Here is a 27,178-nt window from a genome sequence, read left to right on the forward strand (position 1 = left end):
ACATTGGTTACGAACATCGCTAGGCCGGCCGACAATGATGATTTTACAGCATTCTTAACGGGAATGAACTATAGCTGGTCAACCAAATCTCGTCAGTAAAAAAAGGCGCCAAATTCAAATTTTCTATGGGACGATATCCCTTCGCGCCTACATTTTTCAACTTTGCCGCCTTTTTCTACTGTCAAGATCTGGTTGACCAAGTATATAATAGTTCATTATGTAGGTAATAAAATTAAAACAAATTTATCTAATAAATACATTTATTCCTTCAACGTAGTCAATGTCCTTCATCTATGCTGATATTGAGATTTTCTGGTTCGTAGTCAGGGTCGATCACTCTGTTGGCTATGATGTGTTTGTAGACCAGCGCGGATTTGCGCGCCGTTCGCGTCCTCTCGGCTGATTCGTAGTCCACTTCGTACAGACCAAACCGCTCTCTGTTCAAACAATAATACTTAAGTTTTAAAGATTACCAATGTCTACTGTCAACACCGAAGTTCGCAAATTGCGGGCATCATTCTCTGTTATTAGGGTTCCGTACCTCAAAATGAAAAAACGGAACCCTTATAGGATCACTCGTGTGTCCGTCTGTCACAGCCTATTTGCTCCGAAACTACTGGACCAATTAAGTTGAAATTTGTTCTAATAACGCCTTAATTGGAGTAAAAGAGAAAGATGCCCGCAATATGCGAAGCTCATCAGGTTTGTTAAGTATTAAGCGCCCTCCGAAAGTTCTCATACCTAAATAAATTACAATTTCCCGTGAGAATAGTTATTTTCACCTCAGCAGCTCGAACAAGGGTACTTTGCTACTTAAAAACAGTGAGCAAAATCGCATTTTGCTCACTCAGTGAGACAAAATGAGCAAAATGCGATTTTGCTCACTCAGTGAGCAAAATTCGATTTTGCTCACTGTTTTTAAGTAGCAAAGTACCCTTGTTCAAGCTGCTGAGGTGAAAATTTAATTGTTGGTATATCTTAAGAAAACATGAGTGAATAGAGGTAAGTGATGAAGAAGGAATACATTTTTCGGGTTCTCTAATATGTTCTCACTGCTGAGGTGAAAAATGTTGTGTACTACACGAGATCAAAGTTATTTACATCTCGTGCGCTTTTGAGTCCCTTACTACGCTCAAGATTCTAAATTAGACTCGCTACGCTCGTGAATCTATTATAGAATCTTTCGCTTGCACGGGACTCAAAATAAGCACTCGAAGAAATATCAAACTTTGATCTCTTGTTGTACAAATAACTATTGTACAACAAGAGATCAAAGTTTGATATTTCTTCGAGTGCTTATTTTGAGTCCCGTGCAAGCGAAAGATTCTATAATAGATTCACGAGCGTAGCGAGTGAATCTAATCTAGAATCTTGTAACGTCCCTTATTGGCTTACCCTATGTAAATCTGATTGAGGCTCAGTGAGCGGCCGCCAAGCCACTTTTTCCAACAAATCATTCTGTCTGTACCTTCTGCCTAAAGAAGTTCTTTGAACAACTAAATTATGGAGGGGGTAAAGACCCTACCAGAGTACAAAAAGAAAGAAATTAAGTCTTAACTAAAGGTTCGGGCGCCTGGCAGAAAGCACAGAAACAGATTAAATGACCAGATACCTCGTATGAGCAAAATAGTCTTTTAATACTAGGGAGGGCTAGGAGAGAAAGGAAACAAACTTATTGCCTTATAAATTATATTGTATCGAGGAGGCGGGTTACAATTAGGTTGACAAGTTATTGGTTTTGCAGCCCCACAGAAGGTGGTATCTAAATTTGAGCTAAATAAATCTAATAAGGTTTTTGAGACACATTGAATAAAGAAGGGTCACCGACCTGTGGGTGGGCACTACATAATACCCGCGGGATGCCTTGGGCAGAGGTCCTCACGCGGCACGAGCTCCACTGCGCGGAGTCAAAGATCGTAGAGCCCGGAAAGGATGTCATCAGCGTTCCCGCAGGTGTAGGCGGTTAGAGCTGTTCCGTCATCGCCGACCCGGGCGAGCACGTGGGGTACGGAGGTTAGAAAAGCATCATGAGCTCACTCGCCGCGATCTCATAACCGGCGCATAGCGGCGGGAAAATGGAGGAGACGAAGGTTCTTTTTTTTAAATTAAAAGGATTATAAGGGTTATAAGGGCTAACACGCCCCTTATCTGGAAAAGAAAAATGGCGCGAGTCAGCTAAAGTCGAACCGGAAAATTTAAAAGGAATCGCATTTTCCGAAAGACGATTGTGGAAATTGAGGAAAAACTTACGTTAGCCCTTCATTAGGTTGCCGGGGTTTGCCGTGGCGGCATTATTTTCGCCCCTAATCCATTCCTATAACAAAGAGGAATTCCATGTGAAATCTGGCGAGACCGAATTTTCATATAAAATGGAAATACTAATAGAAATCTACATACCTGAGGGACGGAGCAAACCTCCGGAACAAAGCACTGCCGGTATTTCACCAAAATAATGGAAATTTACAATGATTTTCTCGGATCAAAATTTTATCTGTTTTCCAATGAGAAAGCTGACAGTAAAATGACAAGACGGAATTCACATCGAACCATCGATAAGAAGAAATGTTACCAGATCCGAAATAAGAATGATTTTTGCTAACCAAAATGCTAAAATTGTAATAAATTTTGAACAATTTTTGACGAATATATTATTAAATATATTATCAAATATTGTCGGATCTATTTTTCCTAAAACAAAACTACCACTTGCGAAATTTAAACGAAAAGAAGAATTTATCAAATATGAAAACGTTTGAGACAATTTTAAAGGCATTGGAATGAAAGTTACCGAATCTGTCAAAGACAACGAAACTCAAATAGTTCGCTGTCAAACGTCAAAGTGACAAGCGAATGGTTGTAAATAAAACAGGAATTGGGAATATTTTCTAATTTGGAAATAAATCTAAACAAATGTAGGCTAACTCATGGAGAACTTTATTAAATATGTGTTTAGTATGTGACGTGACTTATTGACACGTTACATTACCCCCTTTCTGTGAAAAATAAAAAATAGGAACTATTTTTTATGGAAGAAAACAAAAGCTAACTCAAAAATAACCGCTAGACTAGAACTGAACTGCAGAGCTTAGAGTTTATCAAGGAATACTTTGGGCGGAATACTAGAGTAAACTTATAAGAGTAATTATTGTAATTATAGGACATAGAAAAACTAAAGTTGAAAATCCTGTGACTAACTTTAAAACTTGCTATTATTAATGGTTCTACGGTACAAGAGGGAAAGAGTGAGAAACGACGGGCCTCAGCACCACCTATCAACAGTTCAATTCCGCTTCTACATTGATTTTAGGAGAATTGAAATTAAACAAACTTAAATTTAAGGGATGTAAAATGAAAACTAACCAATCAATTATACTCTACTCGTGCAGATGCAATGCATTAAGTTAACTAACAATTAGAGACAGTTGAGCCCCAAAGCCACTGTCTGGAATTACTAACATGCGAAAACGAGGTTACCACTAAATTTTATTATTTATGAAGAAACAAAATTTATAGTATACTAAGTTAAGGGAATTATAATACAGTTAGGCACCTCTGCCACTGTCTTATGCTAAGCTGACGTGCTGAACTATTTTAATTTAATTAGAGACTTAAGGTAATACAAAACGAGGAGATGATTAGTACAGTTAGGCACCCACGCCGCTGACTAGTTTCACTTTACATGCCAAATTAACCTACAGTTAAAGAAGAATTTGTTATTAACTAACAAAGGGGGTAGTGCAGCTAGGCACCATCGCCGCTGACTAATTTGGAAATAAAAGGGAATTTAGAGTGCAGTTAGGTACTGTCACCACTGACTATCGAAAAAGAAAGGAAATGGAATGAGTGTACTGTGACAACTCAAATAAACCAATTGTGACTGGCACACCACCACCAGCTTTCCTTACACAATGGAAGGAAATGAAATAAAATGTAATGAGTGTACTGAGACAACTCAAATAAACCAATTGTGACTGGCACACCACCACCAGCTTTCCTTACACAATGGAAGGAAATGAAATAAAATGTGATGAGTGTACTGAGACAACTCAAATAAACCAATTGTGACTGGCACACCACCACCAGCTTTCCTTACACAATGGAAGGAAATGAAATAAAATGTAATGAGTGTACTGAGACAACTCAAATAAACCAATTGTGACTGGCACACCACCACCAGCTTTCCTTACACAATGGAAGGAAAGGAACTAGCACTAAATAGTGTAGCCTTTTAAATGACCAACTTCGCTGAGGAAGTGGTGAGAGTAAAGTCCGAGTCCTTCCTCAGGGATCCAATGAGGGGAGGTAAAAGTCAAATCCGGGAAATATACTTATGCTAAATTTATACTAAACCGATCGGCCATCTAATTTTATAATTTTAATAACTACATTTTACTTGAACGAATAAATTAGGAATTTTTAGAGTTATCATGCGGCGAGATAAGCTAAATTACAACAAAAGTTAAGAGAGAAATGGAAAAGGACTTCTAAACTAGAATAGTCCCTTTTCTGAACTTAGGAACTGGTTTGCACAGTTAGACGCCTCTTACGTCACGCTTCTGGCTGCGGTAGGGAAACGTATTCTACTACCCATCCCTACATGGGGAGAAATCCTAAGAAAGTACGAGAAAAAGAAAGTCCACAACATAACCAAAGAATTTACTAAGGAGAATCTTTACGAATGAAGTAATACTGTACGTTAGGTTCTATAGTATAACCGGCTTCCAGAAAACGTCGATGTATATTGCAACCGAGAACACAAGTAGACGCACCACTATCCAACAAGCCGGACTGTTCTACCCCGTTCACATGGAAAGTCAAGAAGGGTCTAATGTCATCATCCTTTACAAACAACATAGGCGCTATCCTATGTAGGCCGGAATAAACTCTAATGAAATCTAAACACTTTTGAAGTTCTGACTTAATAACATCCGAGGAGGGTTTTAAACTGGGAATGGAATTGTTATCACGGCCGGCCGAAACACGCCTCACTTCGGAACGAAATGGTGTTCGACCGCCGTCTACTCGTTTTTTGGAGACGCTACTTTCGTCGGTTCAGTTGTGCCCGACTTACATATATCACAGGTTAGGGTGGTGACGTCCCTTTTTTTACACTTAAAGCAAATAGTGCCTCTTATTGTTTTACAATCCCTATAGTGGTGACCATTCTTTTCACATTTCAAACAGGTTAAGGGTTTAACAACGTCTATGGGATTGTATTTTCTAGTAGGCTTGTCCAAATTAGAGTTAGACGTACTTTGATGCTGTGAAGGTACAGTCATAGTATACGCATCAATTTCCTTACTAAGCCGCACAATAACATCCATATCATAAGTGGTTTTACCAACAAAGTGTACCATTAAAGACGGTAACATGTTATGTCTAAATATACCTAACAATACAGTTTCAGTTAACAGGAGGTAAGTTGAGTGCAGTTGGAAGTCGCTGCGCACCGGTGTCCGTGCTGTTGTGACCAGCACCAGGGTATCCGGAGAGTGTTATTAAATCTCCCTGAGATGGTAAAAATTGAAGTTGGTCACCCGCACCACTAATGTGTCGTTCACCGGTAGTCATCGACTCCATTGAAGGATGAGAAAACCCTGGGGCAGTCTCAGGTTCTCGATCCCCATTGACCGACATCTTGAAATTAAATCAAACCGACTACGTGGATGTACAACAAGACAAAGTTCAAAGTTAAAAATCTAAAAGTTCCTCCAAAATAAATCCGAATTTAAAATTCAATTAAAGTTTCTAAGTCGAAAAATTTTTTTTAAAACCTTCACAAAAATTTAAACCACCCTGTATAACCAAAGGTCACAGTTGCCAAAATATTCTAAGTTCAAAATTTAATTTAATTTAATTACTATCAATCTCAATTTCAATCTCACCCTGTATATTCTTAAACGAGTACCACCCTGTATATAAAAAAGTTGTTGACCTGAAGTAGGTATTATACCTAGTCACTAAGTTTATTTTAATTGCAAATGATTAACTATTTTTTATATCACTGTATGTAAAACTTTAGTTTTTAAGTGGAAGATTTTTACAAAACAAGCTGTGGAACACACACAGGAATTCAAGAAAGATAAACACAGTATTAAACAATACAATAAACAATATACCACAGGTGTCTCAAACTTAAATTCAAAGGTACAATATTCTAATGAAAATTAAATTCCCGCTAAGGCAATAAGTTTGAAAAAGCAAGAAAAAGTCAAGTCCCTGTTCGGGCGCCAAATATGTAACGTCCCTTATTGGCTTACCCTATGTAAATCTGATTGAGGCTCAGTGAGCGGCCGCCAAGCCACTTTTTCCAACAAATCATTCTGTCTGTACCTTCTGCCTAAAGAAGTTCTTTGAACAACTAAATTATGGAGGGGGTAAAGACCCTACCAGAGTACAAAAAGAAAGAAATTAAGTCTTAACTAAAGGTTCGGGCGCCTGGCAGAAAGCACAGAAACAGATTAAATGACCAGATACCTCGTATGAGCAAAATAGTCTTTTAATACTAGGGAGGGCTAGGAGAGAAAGGAAACAAACTTATTGCCTTATAAATTATATTGTATCGAGGAGGCGGGTTACAATTAGGTTGACAAGTTATTGGTTTTGCAGCCCCACAGAAGGTGGTATCTAAATTTGAGCTAAATAAATCTAATAAGGTTTTTGAGACACATTGAATAAAGAAGGGTCACCGACCTGTGGGTGGGCACTACATAATACCCGCGGGATGCCTTGGGCAGAGGTCCTCACGCGGCACGAGCTCCACTGCGCGGAGTCAAAGATCGTAGAGCCCGGAAAGGATGTCATCAGCGTTCCCGCAGGTGTAGGCGGTTAGAGCTGTTCCGTCATCGCCGACCCGGGCGAGCACGTGGGGTACGGAGGTTAGAAAAGCATCATGAGCTCACTCGCCGCGATCTCATAACCGGCGCATAGCGGCGGGAAAATGGAGGAGACGAAGGTTCTTTTTTTTAAATTAAAAGGATTATAAGGGTTATAAGGGCTAACACGCCCCTTATCTGGAAAAGAAAAATGGCGCGAGTCAGCTAAAGTCGAACCGGAAAATTTAAAAGGAATCGCATTTTCCGAAAGACGATTGTGGAAATTGAGGAAAAACTTACGTTAGCCCTTCATTAGGTTGCCGGGGTTTGCCGTGGCGGCATTATTTTCGCCCCTAATCCATTCCTATAACAAAGAGGAATTCCATGTGAAATCTGGCGAGACCGAATTTTCATATAAAATGGAAATACTAATAGAAATCTACATACCTGAGGGACGGAGCAAACCTCCGGAACAAAGCACTGCCGGTATTTCACCAAAATAATGGAAATTTACAATGATTTTCTCGGATCAAAATTTTATCTGTTTTCCAATGAGAAAGCTGACAGTAAAATGACAAGACGGAATTCACATCGAACCATCGATAAGAAGAAATGTTACCAGATCCGAAATAAGAATGATTTTTGCTAACCAAAATGCTAAAATTGTAATAAATTTTGAACAATTTTTGACGAATATATTATTAAATATATTATCAAATATTGTCGGATCTATTTTTCCTAAAACAAAACTACCACTTGCGAAATTTAAACGAAAAGAAGAATTTATCAAATATGAAAACGTTTGAGACAATTTTAAAGGCATTGGAATGAAAGTTACCGAATCTGTCAAAGACAACGAAACTCAAATAGTTCGCTGTCAAACGTCAAAGTGACAAGCGAATGGTTGTAAATAAAACAGGAATTGGGAATATTTTCTAATTTGGAAATAAATCTAAACAAATGTAGGCTAACTCATGGAGAACTTTATTAAATATGTGTTTAGTATGTGACGTGACTTATTGACACGTTACAATCTTGAGCGTAGTAAGGGACTCAAAAGCGCACGAGATGTAAATAACTTTGATCTCGTGTAGTACACAACATTTTTCACCTCAGCAGTGAGAACATATTAGAGAACCCGAAAAATGTATTCCTTCTTCATCACTTACCTCTATTCACTCATGTTTTCTTAAGATATACCAGCAATTAAATTTTCACCTCAGCAGCTCGAACAAGGGTACTTTGCTACTCAAAAACAGTGAGCAAAATCGCATTTTGCTCACTGAGTGAGCAAAATCGCATTTCCTATTTCCTAAATGAAAACATGTGATATTTTCCGATATATTTTGAGATATTTTACCCTAAATGTCCGCAACATGTACCTACCTACTTACATGAACATATTACTCACGTGTATCCCTCCATCCACTCAAAATTGTCCATTAAACTCCAGGCCATGTATCCCTTGAGCTGGACTCCCTCATCCAGCACGTCCAGCAAATCACCCAGCGCGGCTCTGTAGTAACGGATGCGATCATCGTCCTGTAGACCGCCGGTCGACGACCATCCGTTCTCCGTCACGTATATGTCTGGGCTGTTGTATCTCTTGGTTATGTCGGTTAAAGCGTTGTATAAGCTGCGGGGCGCTTGCTGTTGAACCACGTTCTTGATTAGATTTTCTTATACCATGAGAGTAATAAGGAGGAATATCGAGGAGTTAATTTACACACAGCAGTAACTCAGTAAGGTTCAGGACTCTCCTGTGTTTCCCAAAGTTGGAAGCTTTTAAGGGTATCCACTCCCTGTTTCTTATTTATAAGCAAAAGTCGGCAAGGGTGAGCTATCTATTTGCCTTATAATATGACGTAAGACATGTCAAATTATAAGGTAAATAGCTCACACTTGCCGACCTCTGTTTATAAGATAAAATCATTACTGGGATGCAGAATTGCAGACATACTCTTGTTCATAAATTTAGTTTTACCAACTTAAAAATAGGTTATATCTGTAGCTCTTAGGTGTAGGTAGTGTACTCAAGAGAACAATCCAGCTTTAATCGGAACAAGAACGTACACTTCTTTACTAATAGCTTCAATTTCTTAACAATATATACCTGATGGTCAAGCAAATCTTGTCAGTAAAAAAAGGCGCGAAAGACGATACCTTCGCGCCTACATTTTTCAAATTTGCCGCCTTTTTCTACCGACAAGATCTGCTTGACCAGCTATATAAATTATATTTATGACTTACACTTAACCAGACAGACGCTGACTTAGGCCATTCATCTGGCACAAACGTGCCTGCATCCACGTCATCCAACTGCCCCGGCACAGGATGATCTTCTTTATAATCACTGGCTGACACGAAATTGGATGTGTAGTGATTGACACCATAGAAGTCAGACGCGCCTTTCACGAGGGCTACCTCTTCCTGAGTGAACTCTGGGAGACGAGATTTGGGGTAGCCCTGTTCCTTGCTTTTTGCGGCGACGCGCTCAATCAACTCCTTGGGGAAGCCACCTTGCTCGGAGAAAATGGGCTCGGCGTATATGACCCACTGGAAATCAAAGGATTGGGAATAAAACTCTTGTTTGCGAAAAGCACATATAACCTCTACCTACCGAATTATAAGAATAAAGCCACTTGCAGCTTTGGTCAAAAATGACACCACCAAAGAGAGGTAATAGCTGAAATGCAAGAAAAAAAAAGCGGCCAAGTGCGAGTCGGACTCGCCCATGAAGGGTTCCGTATTTAGGCGATTTATGACGTATAAAAAAAAAACTACTTACTAGATCTCGTTCAAACCAATTTTCGGTGGAAGTTTACATGGTAGTGTACATCATATATTTTTTTTAGTTTTATCATTCTCTTATTTTAGAAGTTACAGGGGGGGGGACACACATTTTATCACTTTGGAAATGTCTCTCGCGCAAACTATTCAGTTTAGAAAAAAATGATATTAGAAACCTCAATATCATTTTTGAAGACCTATCCATAGATACCCCACACGTATGGGTTTGATGAAAAAATTTTTTTTTAGTTTCAGTTCGAAGTATGGGGAACCCCAAAAATTTATTGTTTTTTTTCTATTTTTGTGTGAAAATCTTAATGCGGTTCACAGAATACATCTACTTACCAAGTTTCAACAGTATAGTTCTTATAGTTTCGGAGAAAAGTGGCTGTGACATACGGACGGACAGACGGACAGACGGACAGACGGACAGACAGACAGACATGACGAATCTATAAGGGTTCCGTTTTTTGCCATTTGGCTACGGAACCCTAATACGCAAATAAACTACTTTTATAAGATTCGCCAAAAGTCCTTGCATAAGATATTAAGAACAACGTTGAATGTCAAGAAATTAAAGGATTTTTGTTCTTAAATTATAGACAGAATTAGGTCAAGATCTGAGCTTTCTAAAAATTAGGTGTCTAAGACCTCATTTGGACTACAAACTTACCTGTGATTGCGCATAAAGTTCAGTAGCCGCCTTATCCTCCTCCGAATCCGTCATCGGCGCGAAATAGTTAGTGCTGATCGTGATACCACACTGCCCGCCCTGGCTGGGCTTGAAGTCGTTGTTATACGCGTGGTACGCCTTCGCGTGAGCCACCACCAAGTGCTTCGCGCACAAATACTCCCCTATACCAGTGGCATTCAGCTGAGGGGCTTTCGTTGTCCAACCGTAACCTTCATAGCAGATCTCTCTAGGCTCATTGAACGTTATCCAATGTTTAACTCGATCACCAAATGAGGCAAATACTACTCTAGCGTAATCCTCGAACCATTCAATAAAGAGGGGGTTTGTAAATCCTCCCAACTCTTGGAGTTTCTGCGGCAAATCCCAATGGTACAGCGTTACCATGGGTTTGATGTTGTATTTCAGCATTTCATCGATGTAGTTGTTGTAGAAATCAACTCCAGCCTGGTTTATTTGGCTGGGGAAGCCGTTAGGCAGAATTCTGGACCAGGACAGGGAGAATCTGTAAGCATTTAGACCTAATTCCCTCATCATCTCTACGTCCCGTTTGTAGTTGTGGTATGTATCGTCTGCGATGTCACCGTTGCTTTGGTCTTTGATCACGTGCGGCTTGTTGTGGGTCATGTGGTCCCATATGCTTTCTCCTTTGCCTAAAAAACGCAGTAAATAAGTTAACGTTTGGCGTTGAACGTTGAATTCAGGGGGGCTACCCCCAAGCTGAGCTAGCGCATATATGTATACATCGTACGATTGAGGATGTTTGCGTTAGGTCCCCTGCCGGGCTAGCACGTGATAGATAGGCACGACAGCGACAGTATCTCGCGGCGAGATAGACTACCCGTCTTTAATTAATATAGTTAGAAAAGACGGGTAGTCTGGCCGCGAGATACTGTCGCGCCAATAATATGCTAGGCTTACAGATCTACAAGTATATTCAAGTAACTAGAGCGTTATACCAAAGGTTTACCTCTTCCCCTGGGCAGAGTAGGGCCTACCGCGATAAAAGACAACTACTCCAGTGCAGCAAATCCTCCCTCCCTATCCCTTAATACGCAAGATTAATTGAAAGACAGATAATATTTTATTTATTTATCAAATTATCATATTGACAGTATGCCCTCAGAACTGTGTTCTTACCATCTTCATTCCAAGCTCCCTCTATCTGGTAGGACGCGGTGGCAGTGCCGAAGAGGAAATCATCAGGAAACCTCCTCTCCTGCTTGTCGGATGCGGCATTGCTGCCAAGCACTGCTAAACTGCAATACAATTTACTTTATTGTAGAATGTGTAGGGCCCGAGCAGGATTTGAACTGAATCTGTGTGGCGGAAAACTTCCAAAAAGTTGGAGAAAATATCGGAATTTTCAAGAAATTTACACAGGACAATTTGAGAACTTTAACCCGTAACCTTGATACGCGAGATGGTCTTAATTAACTTGCAGTTAAAAACTGTCAATTGCTAAGCATAGGTACCTATACTATCTTCTGTAGGTACAAAGGAGTCCTCTGAGAGGACGTAGGAAATGAGTTCTAACTGCATAATTACTTTTAGTGATAACAATAAGTTACTATCATTAACAGGTTTTATTACTAAGGTAGTAATCGATGTCGTGCGACTCTAACATTACACTAATTTTACGGTTTAACTCAAGTGTTTACATATACCTACTTTTTAGTCAGCAGCAGTAGCGCGACATGTTTCAAAGATTGCGCCAAGGTAAAAAGTTTCTAAAAAGTTCTGGAAATTATAAAAATTGAAACGTTCTTTCAAAGAAAGCTCCCACTTTGTAAATGAACAATTTCGTTCTCCAAACAAAAAAAAATTGGTAAAAAAATACCCTCAAATTCTCAAATTTATGAATATGCCTTTAAATTCGGTCGATTTAAGGTTAAACCAATAAACATGAGAAAATGTTAATTATAGGCACAGATATATAATATTTATAATATTATTTTTACCTTAAAAGGACGAGTAGCTGCATGGCTGCCATCAGCAAACAACATTTAGATCAAGTGCCACTTATTCTTATATATCGAGTGGCTGCACATAGTAACTGTATCTTCTATATCTATTTATCTTGTATGTTGTCACTGCAACCAGGGTTATTCTCGTAAAAAAAGTATGAAAGAAAATTCAATAAAATTAGTACGAAAGTAAATTGTGTACCTAAGTAGTAAAGTTATGTTTCGGTCTTACCAGCTTTGCTTTTTTAAATCAATATCTTAATTCTGAGTACATTAATAACTCAACATTTTCCACATTTAATCGTAGGTACTTGGTCTATTTTAGAAAATGACCTAGAATACAAATACCTACTATTTACCTACTACAACTATGTAATCGGTACGTATACGGTTTAAGCGGAAAGATGTAGAAAACACATGTTGTAATAAATTACAATATGTTAATAAACCAGTTTAATTTTAAATATTCTATCTTTAGATAGACTTCCTTAATACGTATTCTAGTATACATAGATATTAAAACAGTTATGTTATACTGATTTATAACTGATCAAGCTTGTCAATAGAAAAAGGCGGTCTCTTAATGGTATTTCAAACAGTTCTGTGAATATATTTTTTTTATAAAATAATGTAGGTTGGTACTGAGGAAGTCAATCTAAAGTTGTAGGTATATAAAATGTAGGCAATAAATAAAACTGGTTTCTATATCTATATACATATTAGAATTTATTTTAGAATTTGCCTTGTTCGTATTCGTACCAAATTACAGTCACAATTTCTGAAAACATTAAACTCATGTGATACTGATAAGTGATAAGGCACATATCATGCGTGCATAAATGCATAAGGGCCATCGAAGGCAAAAAGAAAGTACCTACCTAAAAGTTAGACAGTCTATGAAGACTTAATAATTAATAAGTCTGCATTTGCATTACTAAAACTTTCAAAAGTAGTAAATAAAGACGCCCTATTAACCGCATATCATGGCATTGCAGCTTCAATATTAAGATATGGCGTTCTTTTTTGGGGGAACTCTGTTCATAGAGACGCTGTTTTCATAGCTCAAAAAAGATGCGTGCGGGCCATTTCAGGAATAAACATGAGAGAAAGCTGTGTTCCGTTCTTTAAATCATTAAAAATATTAACGTTTCCAGCACTATACATATATGAATTAGCAAATTTTATAAAAACCAATCCGCAACTTTTCAAAATGGTATCTCAACAACGCAGGCTACCCGTACGTATGCAATATCATTACAACATCTGCAATAGTCAACACAACACAGCTTTCTTGGGCAAAAGTATATTGGGTATGGCCCCAAAAATTTTTAATAGTATCCCAAATAATATAAAGTCCCTGCCAACTGATCAATTTAAAATACAATTAAAATCATATTTAATAAATAAATGCTACTACTCAGTAAATGATTTTCTTGCCGATACTTAGAGCACCCAATTAAAACTTGTCCAGTCTTCATATGTAATGAATATAATTTGTCTTAATATAAAAAATTGAATGTTAAATTTGATATATTGATATGTTATATCTTTAATATGATGTACATATAAATAATACCTTAAATGTTAATTGTTTTGTTTCTGATAACATGCTAATTTAATTGTAAGAATTTATTAATATATACCATAGAGTAACCATAGTTCTTAAGTTTTATAACATTTGTACGCCAATAGGCAAAACACAGAGCTCTGTAATCACCTATTTTTACTTAAGACCTGTATCACCTGTGTTCTACAAATAAAATTTACTTTACTTTACTTTACTTTACTTTAAGCCCTTGCTACACGGTCGCCGACAAGCCCCCAGACCGCGTGGTCTTGGTCCGTCCCGGACCGTGTAGACAGTTGTTTCCAACAAAATTTGACCAAAACTGACCAAGGACAGACCAAGGTCAGACGGTTAGAAGGCTTGTCGGCGACCGTGTAGCAAGGGCTTTAGACCAAGGTAGACGTTAGACCAAGGTTAGACGTTAGACCAACGATAAGTCTTCAACGATTTTGATAGCACACGCAGTTCAAGGTTCAAGTGTTATTTTAAACGTCCAAATTCTATGAAATTATGACATAAATAACACTTGCCCTGCGTGTGCTATCAAAATCGTTGCAGACTTATCTTGGTCTAACTCTTTCAGTAAGATAAAAAAAAATACTACAGATATCTACACATTTCCAGGAGGCAAGATTATAGGTATCAAGCTTATCGTTGACATGAAAATATCAGATATAAATATTTTGCTAACTAGTACGTGCCAAAAATATAATGTAACGGCATGGTAACGGCGGATGGATGCTACTTGAGACTATGGTAACACCAAAATAAAAGATAAGATTGCCATTTTAAATGTAGATAAGTGGAGATGATAAATGGGGCATTATCTATGAAAAGGGACCTTATTGTCGATGGCGCTTACGCCGCACAGCGTCGCGCGGCATTGTATTTATATCGTAGCATCGTTAATAATGGTGTAACCGCCATCGACAATAAGGTCCCTTTTCATAGATAACGTCACAAATAATACCTAAACAGCAAGAGTGCATGTCCCTCTCTAGAACATAGCGACCAAAGAAGCAAAGCTCATTGCCACTTCTAAGCTACATGGCACGCCTAAAATAAAGGATAACTCACGCTAGAACGGTCCGGGTCCGGGCCGAAGCTTCAGAAGTTCCGACACTTCGTTTTCTTTGACGAGTCGATCACTCGTCAGTCGATCACGAGTCGATCACGTGATGCTTTCTATACATATATAGTAAACTGATGAAGTGTCGGACGCTAGTCGTAGTAGGTTTTCAATTCACATTTTTGAGTCAAACACAAAACTGTGTTCACGTCTTTCCTGTAGACATATCCAAAAGTTAAGGGCTATGAAGGTTAATTTTCTTATTTAACCCTTATCCACATGAAAAACTGTAGTTTTGATGAACACACAAGTTTTCTCTCCTGTGGCATAGATAAATATAGTAAGACAAGAGTGCTCACTCCATACATCAGTTTTGGTACCAAAAAGACTATTAATTTCAGTGTTTAGATACATATAGCAACGAGTAGCGAAACTATGCTCAACAACATGACTTTCCGGTCGGTGCTACATCTGGCTACATCTATTGTCAAGTAGCAGTACTGATAGATCCGCTACTCGATGCTAGATGCAGACACTGAAATCAATAGCATTTTTGGTACCAAAACTGATGTATGGAGTGAGCAATCAATGTATTTTTTTCTCTATGCCTGTGGACAATTAGTTAAAACAGCTTGTAGGCATGTGCAGGTAATGATTTTATCATACTTAGGTATCCAAATAAAAGGAGGACCTTAACTTTTGGGTATGTCTACAGAAACGACGTGAACACAGTTTTGTGTTTGAATCTTTTGTCTTGTTCTAGTTCTGATGATGGGATCCATGAGGAATCGAGGGAAATATTTAAATTATATAGAGCGAAGTTTTAGATTTTATTATCTAATAACTAAGCATTGGTATTTAACACATTGACTGCCAGCGACTCGCTAGGGGAGTTCACTGTTCGTAGGCGCTTTTCGCTACATACGGTTTTCCCGTGTTATCGGCTACGCTCGTAGCGCGTAGCTCGCGCTACACGCTGGCACTGAATGTGTTAAATAGGTAGTGCTATTTGGTGAAATGGAACAGCTCATGGAGACCAGATCTGCTAGCATGACTTGCGTTCTCACGCGCGTTCCAAGTATGGACTCGCGCGCGAGAACGCAACTCATGCTAGACCGCCAGAATGGAAAAAAAGTTTATTAAGTCTTGAGGTTAATTTTATTGTATTAGTTATGAGATGCACTAATACGGTTGTATATAAATTAAGTAGGCTAATGTTATTTCAACCTGTTTCGTTTAGTCAGTTTTTTTCTATTAAAGATTATGATAAACCAACTTAAAAAAGAGAAGGAATGAGGATCTAATGAAATCTCAAAGTCTATTATTTTTTAGTCTCCCTTTAATAACAAAACTTCCGTCAAACTCAGACATATATTATATATTAAAACCGGGACATGTTCAACATTATTTCTTCAAGAGCCAACGCGTGTGGCTCTCACCGATTCACTAAGCCCAGCCATCCATACAAACCAAACATCCAAAATTTGCACTGCAACTGAAATTTGAACCTAAATTCTAGGAAATAGAGTTGATTTTGCGTTGTTTGAACGAAACAAAGACAATGCGATTCTGTTCCAATTGAACATGGTTTCAATTACATCGAACTGAATAGGTAGGACATTGGGCCTTAGGAGGTTGATACACGGTACCTGCGTAACCTTTCAACTTATTAAAACTATCCATTATTAACTATACTAGCGACCCGCCCCGGCTTCGCACGGGTTAACAAATTATACATAAACCTTCCTTTTGAATCACTCTATCTATTAAAAAAACCGCTTCAAAATCCGTTGCGTAGTTTTAACCCTTTACCTACGGGTGTCAACCAGAGTTGCCAGTAAGGCAACTATAATTGATCGAAGTAATGGTCGTGTTAAACATTTTTTTAATCAAAACGAGACCTTGTGGCTTGGTAATAGCGGTCACATTATGCACTAGGATTAGAATAATAAATAATAGAAATAATAGAAGATTAGATACAAAGAAAAAAATATCATAATATTTCGGTAGATGGCTCTGACATAAACATAATTTTAAAATTACCGCTTTTTTGCTGGCAACTGGGGTTGACACCCGTACTGCAGAGGTACTAAAAATTGAACTCAATATGGCGGACAATAGTGTTGTTTTAAATTTCATCGATTTGTTGTCGATATGAGAGTACGGCGTGGCAGTGTTTGGGGTGTTATTTTTAGTGTTTTTTTTTCCGTTTTTGGTTTAAATATTGGAATTTAACATGTTATGAAATCATTACTAGGTACTATTGTACCTACCTAATAATAATTTCACCAAAATCATAAGTTTTACATTTACTAGGTTATCGATATATCGACAGATGTGTCGATAGACGCACATCACTATTTTCCATAAGTGGCAATTTTTTTATGCAACGTTTTAAGTGATTGATATTTATGCAATATTTTCATAATTATCGTTATTTAAGTGTTTATTTGTGTTAAGTATACTGGGTACACTACATATAATTCCGGAATATTTCATGCCGAATTTTAGAATATCGAATTTTATTATTCCGTTTTTTAAATGCTCGACCCATCAAAATTCCGACTGTCGTAATTACGAACGATGAAAATCACGAAAGTGTATGTATACAGGGTGCTTCCTGTAACAGGAGCAATAAATTAAACTAAAGGCTGTACTCCTTTATTGCCTTCAATGTACGCTGACATCAGTGTGTTTGACGTTGTTTGTCACGCTTTAAACATAACAAAATTTGCAATACATTGCGTCTTAGAATAAACTTAAAAGTGTAATATAATCAAAACACGAGTTATTTTTAAAGTTGCTGAACAAATGTTGGTCAGTTTGAGGAGTACACCCTACAGTTTAATTTATTGCTCCTGTTACAGGAAGCATCCTGTATAGCAAAAAAGACAATTTTTTAAAATTCCGAACCACATAATTCCGAATATAAAAATTCCGATAGTGATAAACACCGAATTTAACATTTACGAATCACGAATTCCGAAATGCCATTATTCCGAAAATTTGTATTCCGATTCCACGTGACTCCTATTTTAAATATCCCCATTTTCTAAATTCCGAATTTATCGATTCGTGCTCCGCATCTGCTCCGACGCTACGGGCAAAGCAGCCCCTTCGCCCTTGCGTATCAAAGCGCAGGCACAATAAATGCTCGCCTCCGCAGCTTGGGCTTGCTGGTCGCCTTCGGCGACCAACAGTTAGTTTTCGTGGGGTCGCAGTTCTAACCTAACCTAACCCACTTTTCTGGCAACAGTTCGTTTTCTCGGGGGTCGCAGTTCTAACCTAACCTAATCTACCTTTCAGGCAAGTTTGTTTTCGTGGGGTCGCAGTTCTAACCTAACCTAACCCACTTTTCTGGTAACAGTTCGTTTTCTTGGGGGTCGCAGTTCTAACCTAACCTAACCCACCTTTCAGGCAACAGTTTGTTTTCGTGGGGTCGCAGTTCTAACCTAAACTAACCCATTTTTCTGGCAACAGTTCGTTTTCTTGGGGGTTGCAGTTCTAACTTAACCTAACCCACTTTTCAGACAAAAGTTCGTTTTCTTGGGGGACGCAGTTTTAACCTAACCTAACCCACTTTTCTGGCAACAGTTTGTTTTCGTGAGGTCGCAGTTCTAACCTAACCTAACCCAATTTTCTGGCAACAGTTCGTTTTCTTGGGGGTTGCAGTTCCAACTTAACCTAACCCACTTTTCAGACAACAGTTCGTTTTCTTGGGGGACGCAGTTTTAACCTAACCTAACCCAATTTTCTGGCAACAGTTTGTTTTCGTGAGGTCGCAGTTCTAACCTAACCCAACTCACTTTTCTGGCAACAGTTTGTTTTCGTGGGGTTGCAGTTCTAATCTAACCTAAGCCACTTTTCTGCTGCCTAAGGCACTAATGCTCTGCGCTTTGCTACGGCGGGCGAGGGCTGCTTCCCCTCCGCGCCTCCGGCTTTTTACATACACTCTAGGGGTAGGACAGACCACGTGGATAGTGGGTTGCTCCGATTCGGATTTTGGTTAGTTAGACTTAAAAAAAGTGCGTTTAAGTCTTATTTTGAAAATCACGAATTTCATTATTTCGAGTTTACAAAAGATCGAATTTCTGAATGCCGAATTACTTTATTTCCGATCGGTCACTGATTTTTCGGAATTGACAAATTCGGAAAAAAAAAATCGGATTTTTTCTTAATCGGAACTATTCGGAACTTTAAGCTTTCGTCCATATGAAAATCGGATTTTAAGTATTCACAGTCGTGATTTTCTTCTTTCGTGGTTTTCAAAGTCGTAATTTCGATATTTCGGACATATAAAAAATCGGGATTATGAAAATCGAGGTTATGAAAGTCGGAAAAAAAAACATATTTCGGAATATTTGGGTGTTCCCAACATTGGTTCCCAAGTATACTATAAAATAATGTTCTTAAACTTAAACTTGTGAAATCCGCGAGTAGTAACTTAAAAATCTTCAATTTATTAGTGACTGATATATTGCTTGATAGCAGAAAAAATAGTCAATATTATTACTCCAAGTGATTATTTATTGATTAAACACATTATACTTATTGTGTGTGTGAAGTTTCAAGTGTATAGCTGTAATACTTCAAAAGTTACAAGTGAAATTATGCTAATCGCTGACTCTCGCCAAAACATGCCCGTATTGGGCGGTGACGGAGTGATTCAAGGGCCCGTAGGTAAAGGGTTAAAGATCTAAGCATACGTACAGACAGACAGCGGGAAGCGACTTTGTTTTATAGTATGTAGTGATATCCATTATTAAATATTAGTTCTCTATCAATGTCCGTCCGCGATCTTCATAGTCCAGTCCTCAGGGCGATAGTCGGCCGCGACAGCAGCACGTGTTCGTAACACCTCCTTGTAGAAGAACGCAGAAAGCCGTGGAGTCCGCGTCCGCTCTGGGGAAGAGAAGTCGACGGCGTACAGCCCGAAACGGTCGCTGTGGACAGAAACACTGTGTTACATGGGAATATGTTATGTATTACTGTGTGGATTGCGAACAAAATGTTATGGAAATCAAATTAAAAATTCGTAAGATTCTGTGCTCAGATGGCAGAGCGCTGGAGTATCGATCCAGAGGCCGTGAGTTCAAGACTCCCCAAGACAGTAATTTTTTCACTTTAAGATTTGTGGCGACTCCTCCAGCTGTCACTGTCGACGACTTGCCACATAATTTTAACAGATGGCGTTAGTGAGGTAGAAACCTCAGAGACTTGTCATTGTCGCATTCTATTTCTATGAGAAACCTACATCGCACTTACTGAGTTTCAAATGTCAATTACTATATATACTCCTTCTGACTATCTCTCAGTGGACTTCGGTCCCCAGGCATAACACCCGCCTGGAGAGAGTACTCTCTATTGCCCTCTCTCTACCATCCCTAAAACTGGTGACCTTCCGACATTGGGACAGACATGAAAACCTCAAGATCCTGATGACGCCGCCTCGCAGCAAAAACCAATTCCTCTCCTTGAGTGTGTGCCACCTAGCATGCCTCTGTACAGTCCTGTACATATGTATATATCCTGTAAAATATCTTGTAAATAAGCATGCCTGGTACCTCCGCTTCAGATTCTCTCTCCGCTCGCCGCTCTGGCTCTGAGCAACTGCGCTCGTCACACTGGCTCTGAGCAGCTCCGCTCGCCTGTGACTCTGAGCATCTTCGCTCGCCACACTGGCTCGAGCACACCTGGTTTCGCTGCACGTTTCATACGTCGTCGCTGACCCCTCCGCTCAAAGGGGGGCTGATGTGGCGACTCCTCCAGCTTGTCACTGTCGACGACTTGCCACATTATTCTAACAGATGGCGTTAGTGAGGTAGAAACCTCAGAGACTTGTAATTGTCGCATTCTATTTCTATGAGAAACCTACATCGCACTTACTGAGTTTCAAATATCAATTACTATATATATTACAGAATCGCGATTAGAAAGGGATTGAGATAGCTGTCAATCCATATTGATTTTGACGTAAGTGTATGGAAATCTGTTATTTCTAATCCCTTTCTGATCGCGGCATGATAATACTCCTTCTGACTATCTCTCAGTGGACTTCGGTCCCCAGGCATAACACCCGCCTGAAGAGAGTACTCTCTATTGCCCTCGCTACCTTCCCTAAAGATTTATTCTAAGCTTAACCCTTAAATGCATAGTGATGCATTTATACACACAACATAAACATCAAATGTTATGCATTATTAAACAAATTCTATTTGTTCTTGTATATTATTTCAATAGTAAAACTAATAAATTTTCCGAATTATTACATAAATTTACGCAGTATTTTAATTTATAAAAGTTACATTTGTTTATAGACGAAATGTCGGAAAACTTGGAAAAACCTGGAAGTTGATGATTTTTAGTATGTGATTTTGGGCAGATTTTTCGGGGTTTGTATTATTTTATATTTAAAAACTTTATCATAGGTATATCACAAATAGTGTACCTTTCTAATGGTAGTAAAAAATTTCATATATCTATTACTGAAAATTACATATTTACATAAATATGATTATGCCAATTCAACTTCTAACACACATTTCGCAGTGAAAATCGAAGTTATATTTTTTTTACTATTTTTCCTAGAATCGGCAAACAATTATGTGATACATATATTAATTTCGGGCTAAATGAAAAAGTCATGCATTTAAGGGTTAATAGCATCGCAGTTTTTTCTTGTTAAAATTAAAATAGGGAGTATTACTGCAATAATATATTCTGCCGCTATAGAGTGCAGCACCAGTACAAACCGTAAACCGACTAATTTATACTTAGACAGTTAATTTAACGACAGTTTATTGACGAGTTTTCGCAGAATATTTGTTAAGAATAATCATGACATTGATACATCAAGGCGGTTTGTTTACTGTTTGCTGTACTGCTAGCGGCGCCCCCTACGCAGAGTTTCGCGTAATATTCCCTATTTTAAAGTGTTTGGTGTCGCTTTCCATCTCTACGACTTCTACATGATTTTTTTCTGCTACAGAGATTTAAAATCATAATTTTGTTGTATCCTGGTCACGGCACCTCTTATAAATAGTGTATAGTCCATCTACACGAACTTTACATAGCTTTTCTGGTTTGACGCTGCCATGTCGTTGCAGAGTTAGCTTTTACGGAATCTAATACCTATTCATCATCATCATCATATCAGCCTTTTATCGCCCACTGCTAAGCATAGGCCTCTCTTCGAGTACGCCACTTATCCCGGTCCTGAGCCAATCTCATCCAGAAGTGACCCGCAATCTTCCGAATATCGGCCACCCAACGAGTCAACGGACGCCACGCACTCCTTTCGTCTAATACCTATTACACCTTTAAAGAAAAATGGGCTCTGAAACTACATCTGAGGCTTCAACCAAGATTAACGCTAAGACACAGAATAAATAAATAATAGTACCTACTAGGTACAACGCTAACGACAGATATGACCGCTAGGTGGCGCAAGCGCCGTGCGCGGCCTATGACCAGACACCAAAATTGGTGTGGGACGGATGTACTTGTAGGTATTTGTTGCGACGCGGCGAAATCGCGGAGTGAGCTGGCTAAGATCAGAAAGAGAGAGAGAAATTGTAAAAACTTACGCATATCCCCTCGACCACTCAAAATTATCCATTAAACTCCACGCAATATACCCCTTCAGCTTCACCCCCTTATCTAGCGCATCCAGCATCTGTTCCATGATGGTAGCGTAATACGTCACTCTGTCCTCATCGATGAGAGTGGCGTTGGGAGCGTTGGACCAGCCGCTCTCGGTGACGTAGATGTCGGGGTCGTTGTACCGCTGGCGGATGAGCGTCAGGCAGTTGTAGAGGCTGTTGGGGATTAGCTGGAAGGGTTTACAGACTTTAGATATGGCAGAATGTTTGGAAAGAAGAAATCTTTGTAAAGTTATGTATTTACTGGATATCTTATACCTTTTAACGAGTAATTCTTGCATATATATTTCGGGTACTCGGAAACGGCTCCAACGATTTCGAAGAAATTTGCTATGTGGGGATTTTCGGGGGCGAAAAATCGATCTAGCAAGCGCTGCGCCTATCCTTGTTCTTTCACTGATATGTGGTAAATTTGATAAATATCAAAAGGTGTCGCCATCTACACGAGTATATATATAGGCCAATAAAGGTATGGCGCCATCTTTTGGCGGTTACAAACTTTACTTTGACAATACGTCTCTATTCTAAATTCTCTTTGGCCGAAGTTAGGGTCTATGAAGCTTAATTTTATGTTTGAATTGAACCCTTCCACGACTAACGGGACCTCCTTTTCTAACTGCGTATGACCCTAGATGGATAGCTCCTTCACTTCGTAAGGCTAGTTTACATACTCGTACTTACATAATTCCAACTCGCATATCCCTTCAACCACGTGTCATCAACAGTCCATCCAACATCTATATCATCATATATCGACGGCACCGCATACGGTTCCTTATACCTCGTCGCTGAAACGATATTCCCTGAATAATGGTTCAGTCCCAAGAAGTCATAAGTGCCTTGGACGTACACCCTTTCTTCTTCCGTAAAGGACAGCATTCGGGAACGAGGGTAACCTTGCTCATCACTTTTCTTGGCGACTAACTCTGATAATTCCTTGGGGAATCCGCCTTCAGGTAAGTAGATAGGATCTGTGTAAAGCGCCCACTGTATTAAGGAAAATCCTTTTATATGACAAAGAAATGTTGATTTATATTTGTGGCTTAATTTTCTACAGAGAAGGGTCCTTATGCTTCTTGTGCAATAAGGTCCTTTCCATCTGAAATTCCAGCAAAAAATTCTGTTAAAAATTCCTTATTGCACATGAAGCATAGGACCCTTCTTTGATGGAATGCCACATATAATTATGATTTTATTTTGAACTCTTGGCTTCTCAAAGATCAATGTCTAAATTTTTAATTTTCCTTCATGGGAAATTCCCAAAAAGTTCTGAAAAACAATAAGATATTAAGTATGATTGCATTTTAGTAATGAAAATCTCGACCACCAAACAAAAATATTAGAAGTTTTTCAATGTGGAAAACTTCGCTTGTTTGGGGAATATCCGTCGGCACCTCACTAACAAACTGCATCTAAACCAAATAGTACCTAATCTTAGTGGACCTGAACAACATCTTACATTAGCTTGGTTCAACAACTCCACCGCACGTGCGTCCTCTTCCGAGTCCGTATCAGGCAGATACCATTCCAAATTATTCGTAAATCCGCACTGCCCGCCTTGTGACGGCTTGAAATCATTATTATACGCGTGGTACGCCCTCGCATGACCCATTACTAAATGCTTAGCACACAGGTACTCTCCTATACCAGTCGCATTCACTGGAGGCGTTTTATTCACAGACCCATACCCTTTATAGCAAATCTGCATAGGTTCGTTAAAAGTAATCCACAATTTTACTCTGTCTCCGAAAAGACTGTATGCAACCCTTACGTAGTCTTCAAACCATTCTTCGAATAAAGGGTTGGTAAAGCCGCCTAAATCTTGAAGTTTTTGAGGCAAGTCCCAATGGTACAGCGTTATCATAGGTTGGATGTTGTATTTCAGCATTTCGTCGATGTAGTTGTTATAAAAGTCGACGCCAGCTTGGTTGATGTGGTTGGAGAAGCCAGAAGGGAGGATTCTGGGCCAGGATAAGGAGAAACGGTAGCAGTCCAGGCCGAGTTCTCGCATCATCTCGACGTCTCTCTTGTACTTGTGGTAGGAGTCGGTGGAGACGTCGCCATTGCTTTGATCGTCAATGGTGGTCGGGTCACGGTGGGTGTTGACGTCCCAAATACTTTCGCCTTTGCCTGAAAGGGAAGCAACCGGGTTGCAAATTGTATACTTCTGAGAGTTGTGCCCTTATAAAAAAAGAATCGGGAGACTTGAACTTACATCATACTAAAGGTTCCGTCACACAGGCGCGTTTTCCGGACGGGGCGTGAGCGTTTTATATGTACCTAAAAGCGGCGCGCCCCGCTCATGCGTCGCCCGGAAAACGCGCCCTGTGTGACGGAACCTTAAAATTTCGTGAGATTTGACTGAAACCACTTTTTAGGGTTCCGTACCCAAAGGGTAAAAACGGGACCCTATTACTAAGACTCCGCTGTCCGACTGTCTATCCGTCTGTCTGTCTGTCACCAGGCTGTAACTCATGAACATTAATAGATGATACTGTATTGAATCGATTCTTTTAAAGAGTAAACTCCAAATATCTTTGATTTACCATTTAAGTTTGGCTTACCATCTTCATTCCAAGCGCCCTCGATCTGGTATGAAGCGGTGGCAGTGCCGAAGATGATGTCATCAGGGAACCGACGCTTCTGCCGCGGAACCGCGTTGGCTGCTGCGATCACCAGTATTACACTGGGAAATTGGGAATACAAATAACAATACGTTTAGGTCGGTTTATATCTACAGACATTGAGCGTACAGCAGTGGTTCCTAACGCGGGGGTAATTACCCCCGTGGGGGTAAAACTGGTATTTTACGGGGGTAATAAGCTAACCTAATACAACAAACGTACACGTTTTATTTTTTATTACCATTGGGAGGAGGGGTAAAATCAGGTTCCCTAGTTAGTCATAGGGGTGACCGGACTGAAAAGGTTAGGAACCACTGGCGTACAGTCATCATCTTCCTCGCGTTGTCCCGGCATTTTGCCACGGCTCATGGGAGCCTGGGGTCCGCTTGGCAACTAATCCCAGGAATTGGCGTGGGCACCAGTTTTTACGAAAACGACTGCCATCTGACCTTCCAACCCAGAGGGTAAACTAGGCCCTTATTGGGATTAGTCCGGTTTCCTCACGATGTTTTCCTTCACCGAAAACCGACTGGTAAGTAAATATCAAATGATATGACATTGAGCGTATGTAGGTACAAGACATGTGACACGTGTCTGACATTAACAAAGTTTAAAATTACATAAAATTATTTATTTAACCTTTATTGCACAAATGCAAAACCGAACAGTACAAAAGCCGGACTTAACGCCATGAGGCATTCTCTACCAGTCAACCTTTAGGCAAAGCAGAGAGATTGTGGGCGGTCCTACTGTATGAATTCAGTTAATATTTTAATTGCTATTATAATACTTTAGTTAGAATGACAGACATAACAGTGGTATAATATGTAGGTATTTTAAAATTTATCGATATCGACTTACCTATACATATTGTTCATACACCGTACGTATTACCTAAGGGCGGTAAACAAGAATTTGCGAACGAGTGAGAATTGAAACCTGAAGCCGAAAGCGAGGACCTAATCAACACGAGTTCCTAATTCCTATCGCCCGTGGCACACATCACGTTTATATCACACTTTTGAGGAAAAAAGCGAAATAGGTACATAAAACTTCTGCCTTATTTCGTAACATTACAGCCCTAGGTCGAAATTTAGGACCACATCGCCTACGTGTAATAACTAACTACCTTTTACGAGAAAGTGTGGTGAAAAGCAACTTTCATGTAAAATGTAAAACCACTCGCACTATTTAATGTAAAAACAAATTTGCCGCCGTCAGACCGGTGTACCTACCTCAATAGTATAGGTAACTTCATTACTGTGATACAAACAACCAACTGAAATCGAAATAACTATAATTCGTCTTATATACCCATCTCAATTCTAATGCGGGCTGTACACACTCGAGACCCCGAGACAGGCCGAGAACGAGGGTGTACAGTCACCTGCAATAATATGTTGCTCTTCGAAGGCCGCAAAAATATGTGTAACGCTCAAGATTATGGCTTTACAAACAAGATCGTGTCAGATATTTTTGCGGCATTCGTTGTGTAACATTATTGCAGGTACATACTGCTTCTCGTCTCGCTCTGCCTTGTTTCATCTCACTCGTCTCCGATCAGATCGGAGCGGTGCCGAGACTCTCGGCGAGAGGCTCTCGACGAGTGTGTACAGCCGACATTACAACTACCAGCATAAATAAAGAATACGTATTAAGGTGGAGTAGGTTCAACAGAGTTATTGAAAAATCGTAGCGCGTTTTTAGATCACAATACAATTGCCAAGAATTTAAAGCAACAATCTTGAGGCCTTTTCCTAGTAAGTAACTTCATAGATTCGAAACGATTTCTTGACTTTAGCTCGATACAAAAAGCGGCCAAGTGCGAGTCGGACTCGCCCATGAAGGGTTCCGTATTTAGGGGATTTATGACGTATTAAAAAATAACTACTTACTAGATCTCGTTCAAACCAATTTTCGGTGGAAGTTTGCATGGTAAAGTACATCATATATTTTTTTTAGTTTTATCATTCTCTTATTTTAGAAGTTACAGG

At 39.3% G+C, this 27,178-nt stretch overlaps 2 protein-coding genes and 2 long non-coding RNA genes across 4 annotated transcripts in view; 1 reads left to right on the plus strand and 3 right to left on the minus strand.

The window, feature by feature from the left end:
* LOC134657491 (homeobox protein Hmx-like) overlaps positions 1 to 27,178 on the plus strand; it is a 279,414-nt gene that overhangs the window by 139,565 nt on the left and 112,671 nt on the right. The gene's annotated exons all lie outside the window — the stretch shown is intronic.
* LOC134657746 (lactase/phlorizin hydrolase-like) lies at positions 260 to 26,053 on the minus strand. Its single transcript, XM_063513310.1, has 12 exons — positions 26,046 to 26,053; positions 25,125 to 25,246; positions 24,020 to 24,690; positions 23,242 to 23,547; positions 22,486 to 22,730; positions 19,685 to 19,842; positions 12,258 to 12,282; positions 11,437 to 11,555; positions 10,279 to 10,949; positions 9,066 to 9,371; positions 8,227 to 8,465; positions 260 to 437 (listed from the first exon to the last, which is right to left on the minus strand). Exons 1-12 carry the CDS (start codon positions 26,051 to 26,053, stop codon positions 278 to 280), a joined length of 3,030 nt encoding a protein of 1,009 aa, XP_063369380.1. The 3' UTR covers positions 260 to 277.
* LOC134657589 (uncharacterized) lies at positions 2,106 to 4,598 on the minus strand. The gene is made up of 2 exons (XR_010097620.1): positions 2,398 to 4,598; positions 2,106 to 2,314 (listed from the first exon to the last, which is right to left on the minus strand). It is a non-coding gene; the product is annotated as an uncharacterized LOC134657589 (long non-coding RNA).
* LOC134657590 (uncharacterized) lies at positions 6,971 to 7,840 on the minus strand. The gene is made up of 2 exons (XR_010097621.1): positions 7,263 to 7,840; positions 6,971 to 7,179 (listed from the first exon to the last, which is right to left on the minus strand). It is a non-coding gene; the product is annotated as an uncharacterized LOC134657590 (long non-coding RNA).

The sequence above is a fragment of the Cydia amplana genome, chromosome 20 (genome assembly GCF_948474715.1).
Source record: "Cydia amplana chromosome 20, ilCydAmpl1.1, whole genome shotgun sequence".
In the NCBI taxonomy this organism is placed as follows: domain Eukaryota; kingdom Metazoa; phylum Arthropoda; class Insecta; order Lepidoptera; family Tortricidae; genus Cydia; species Cydia amplana.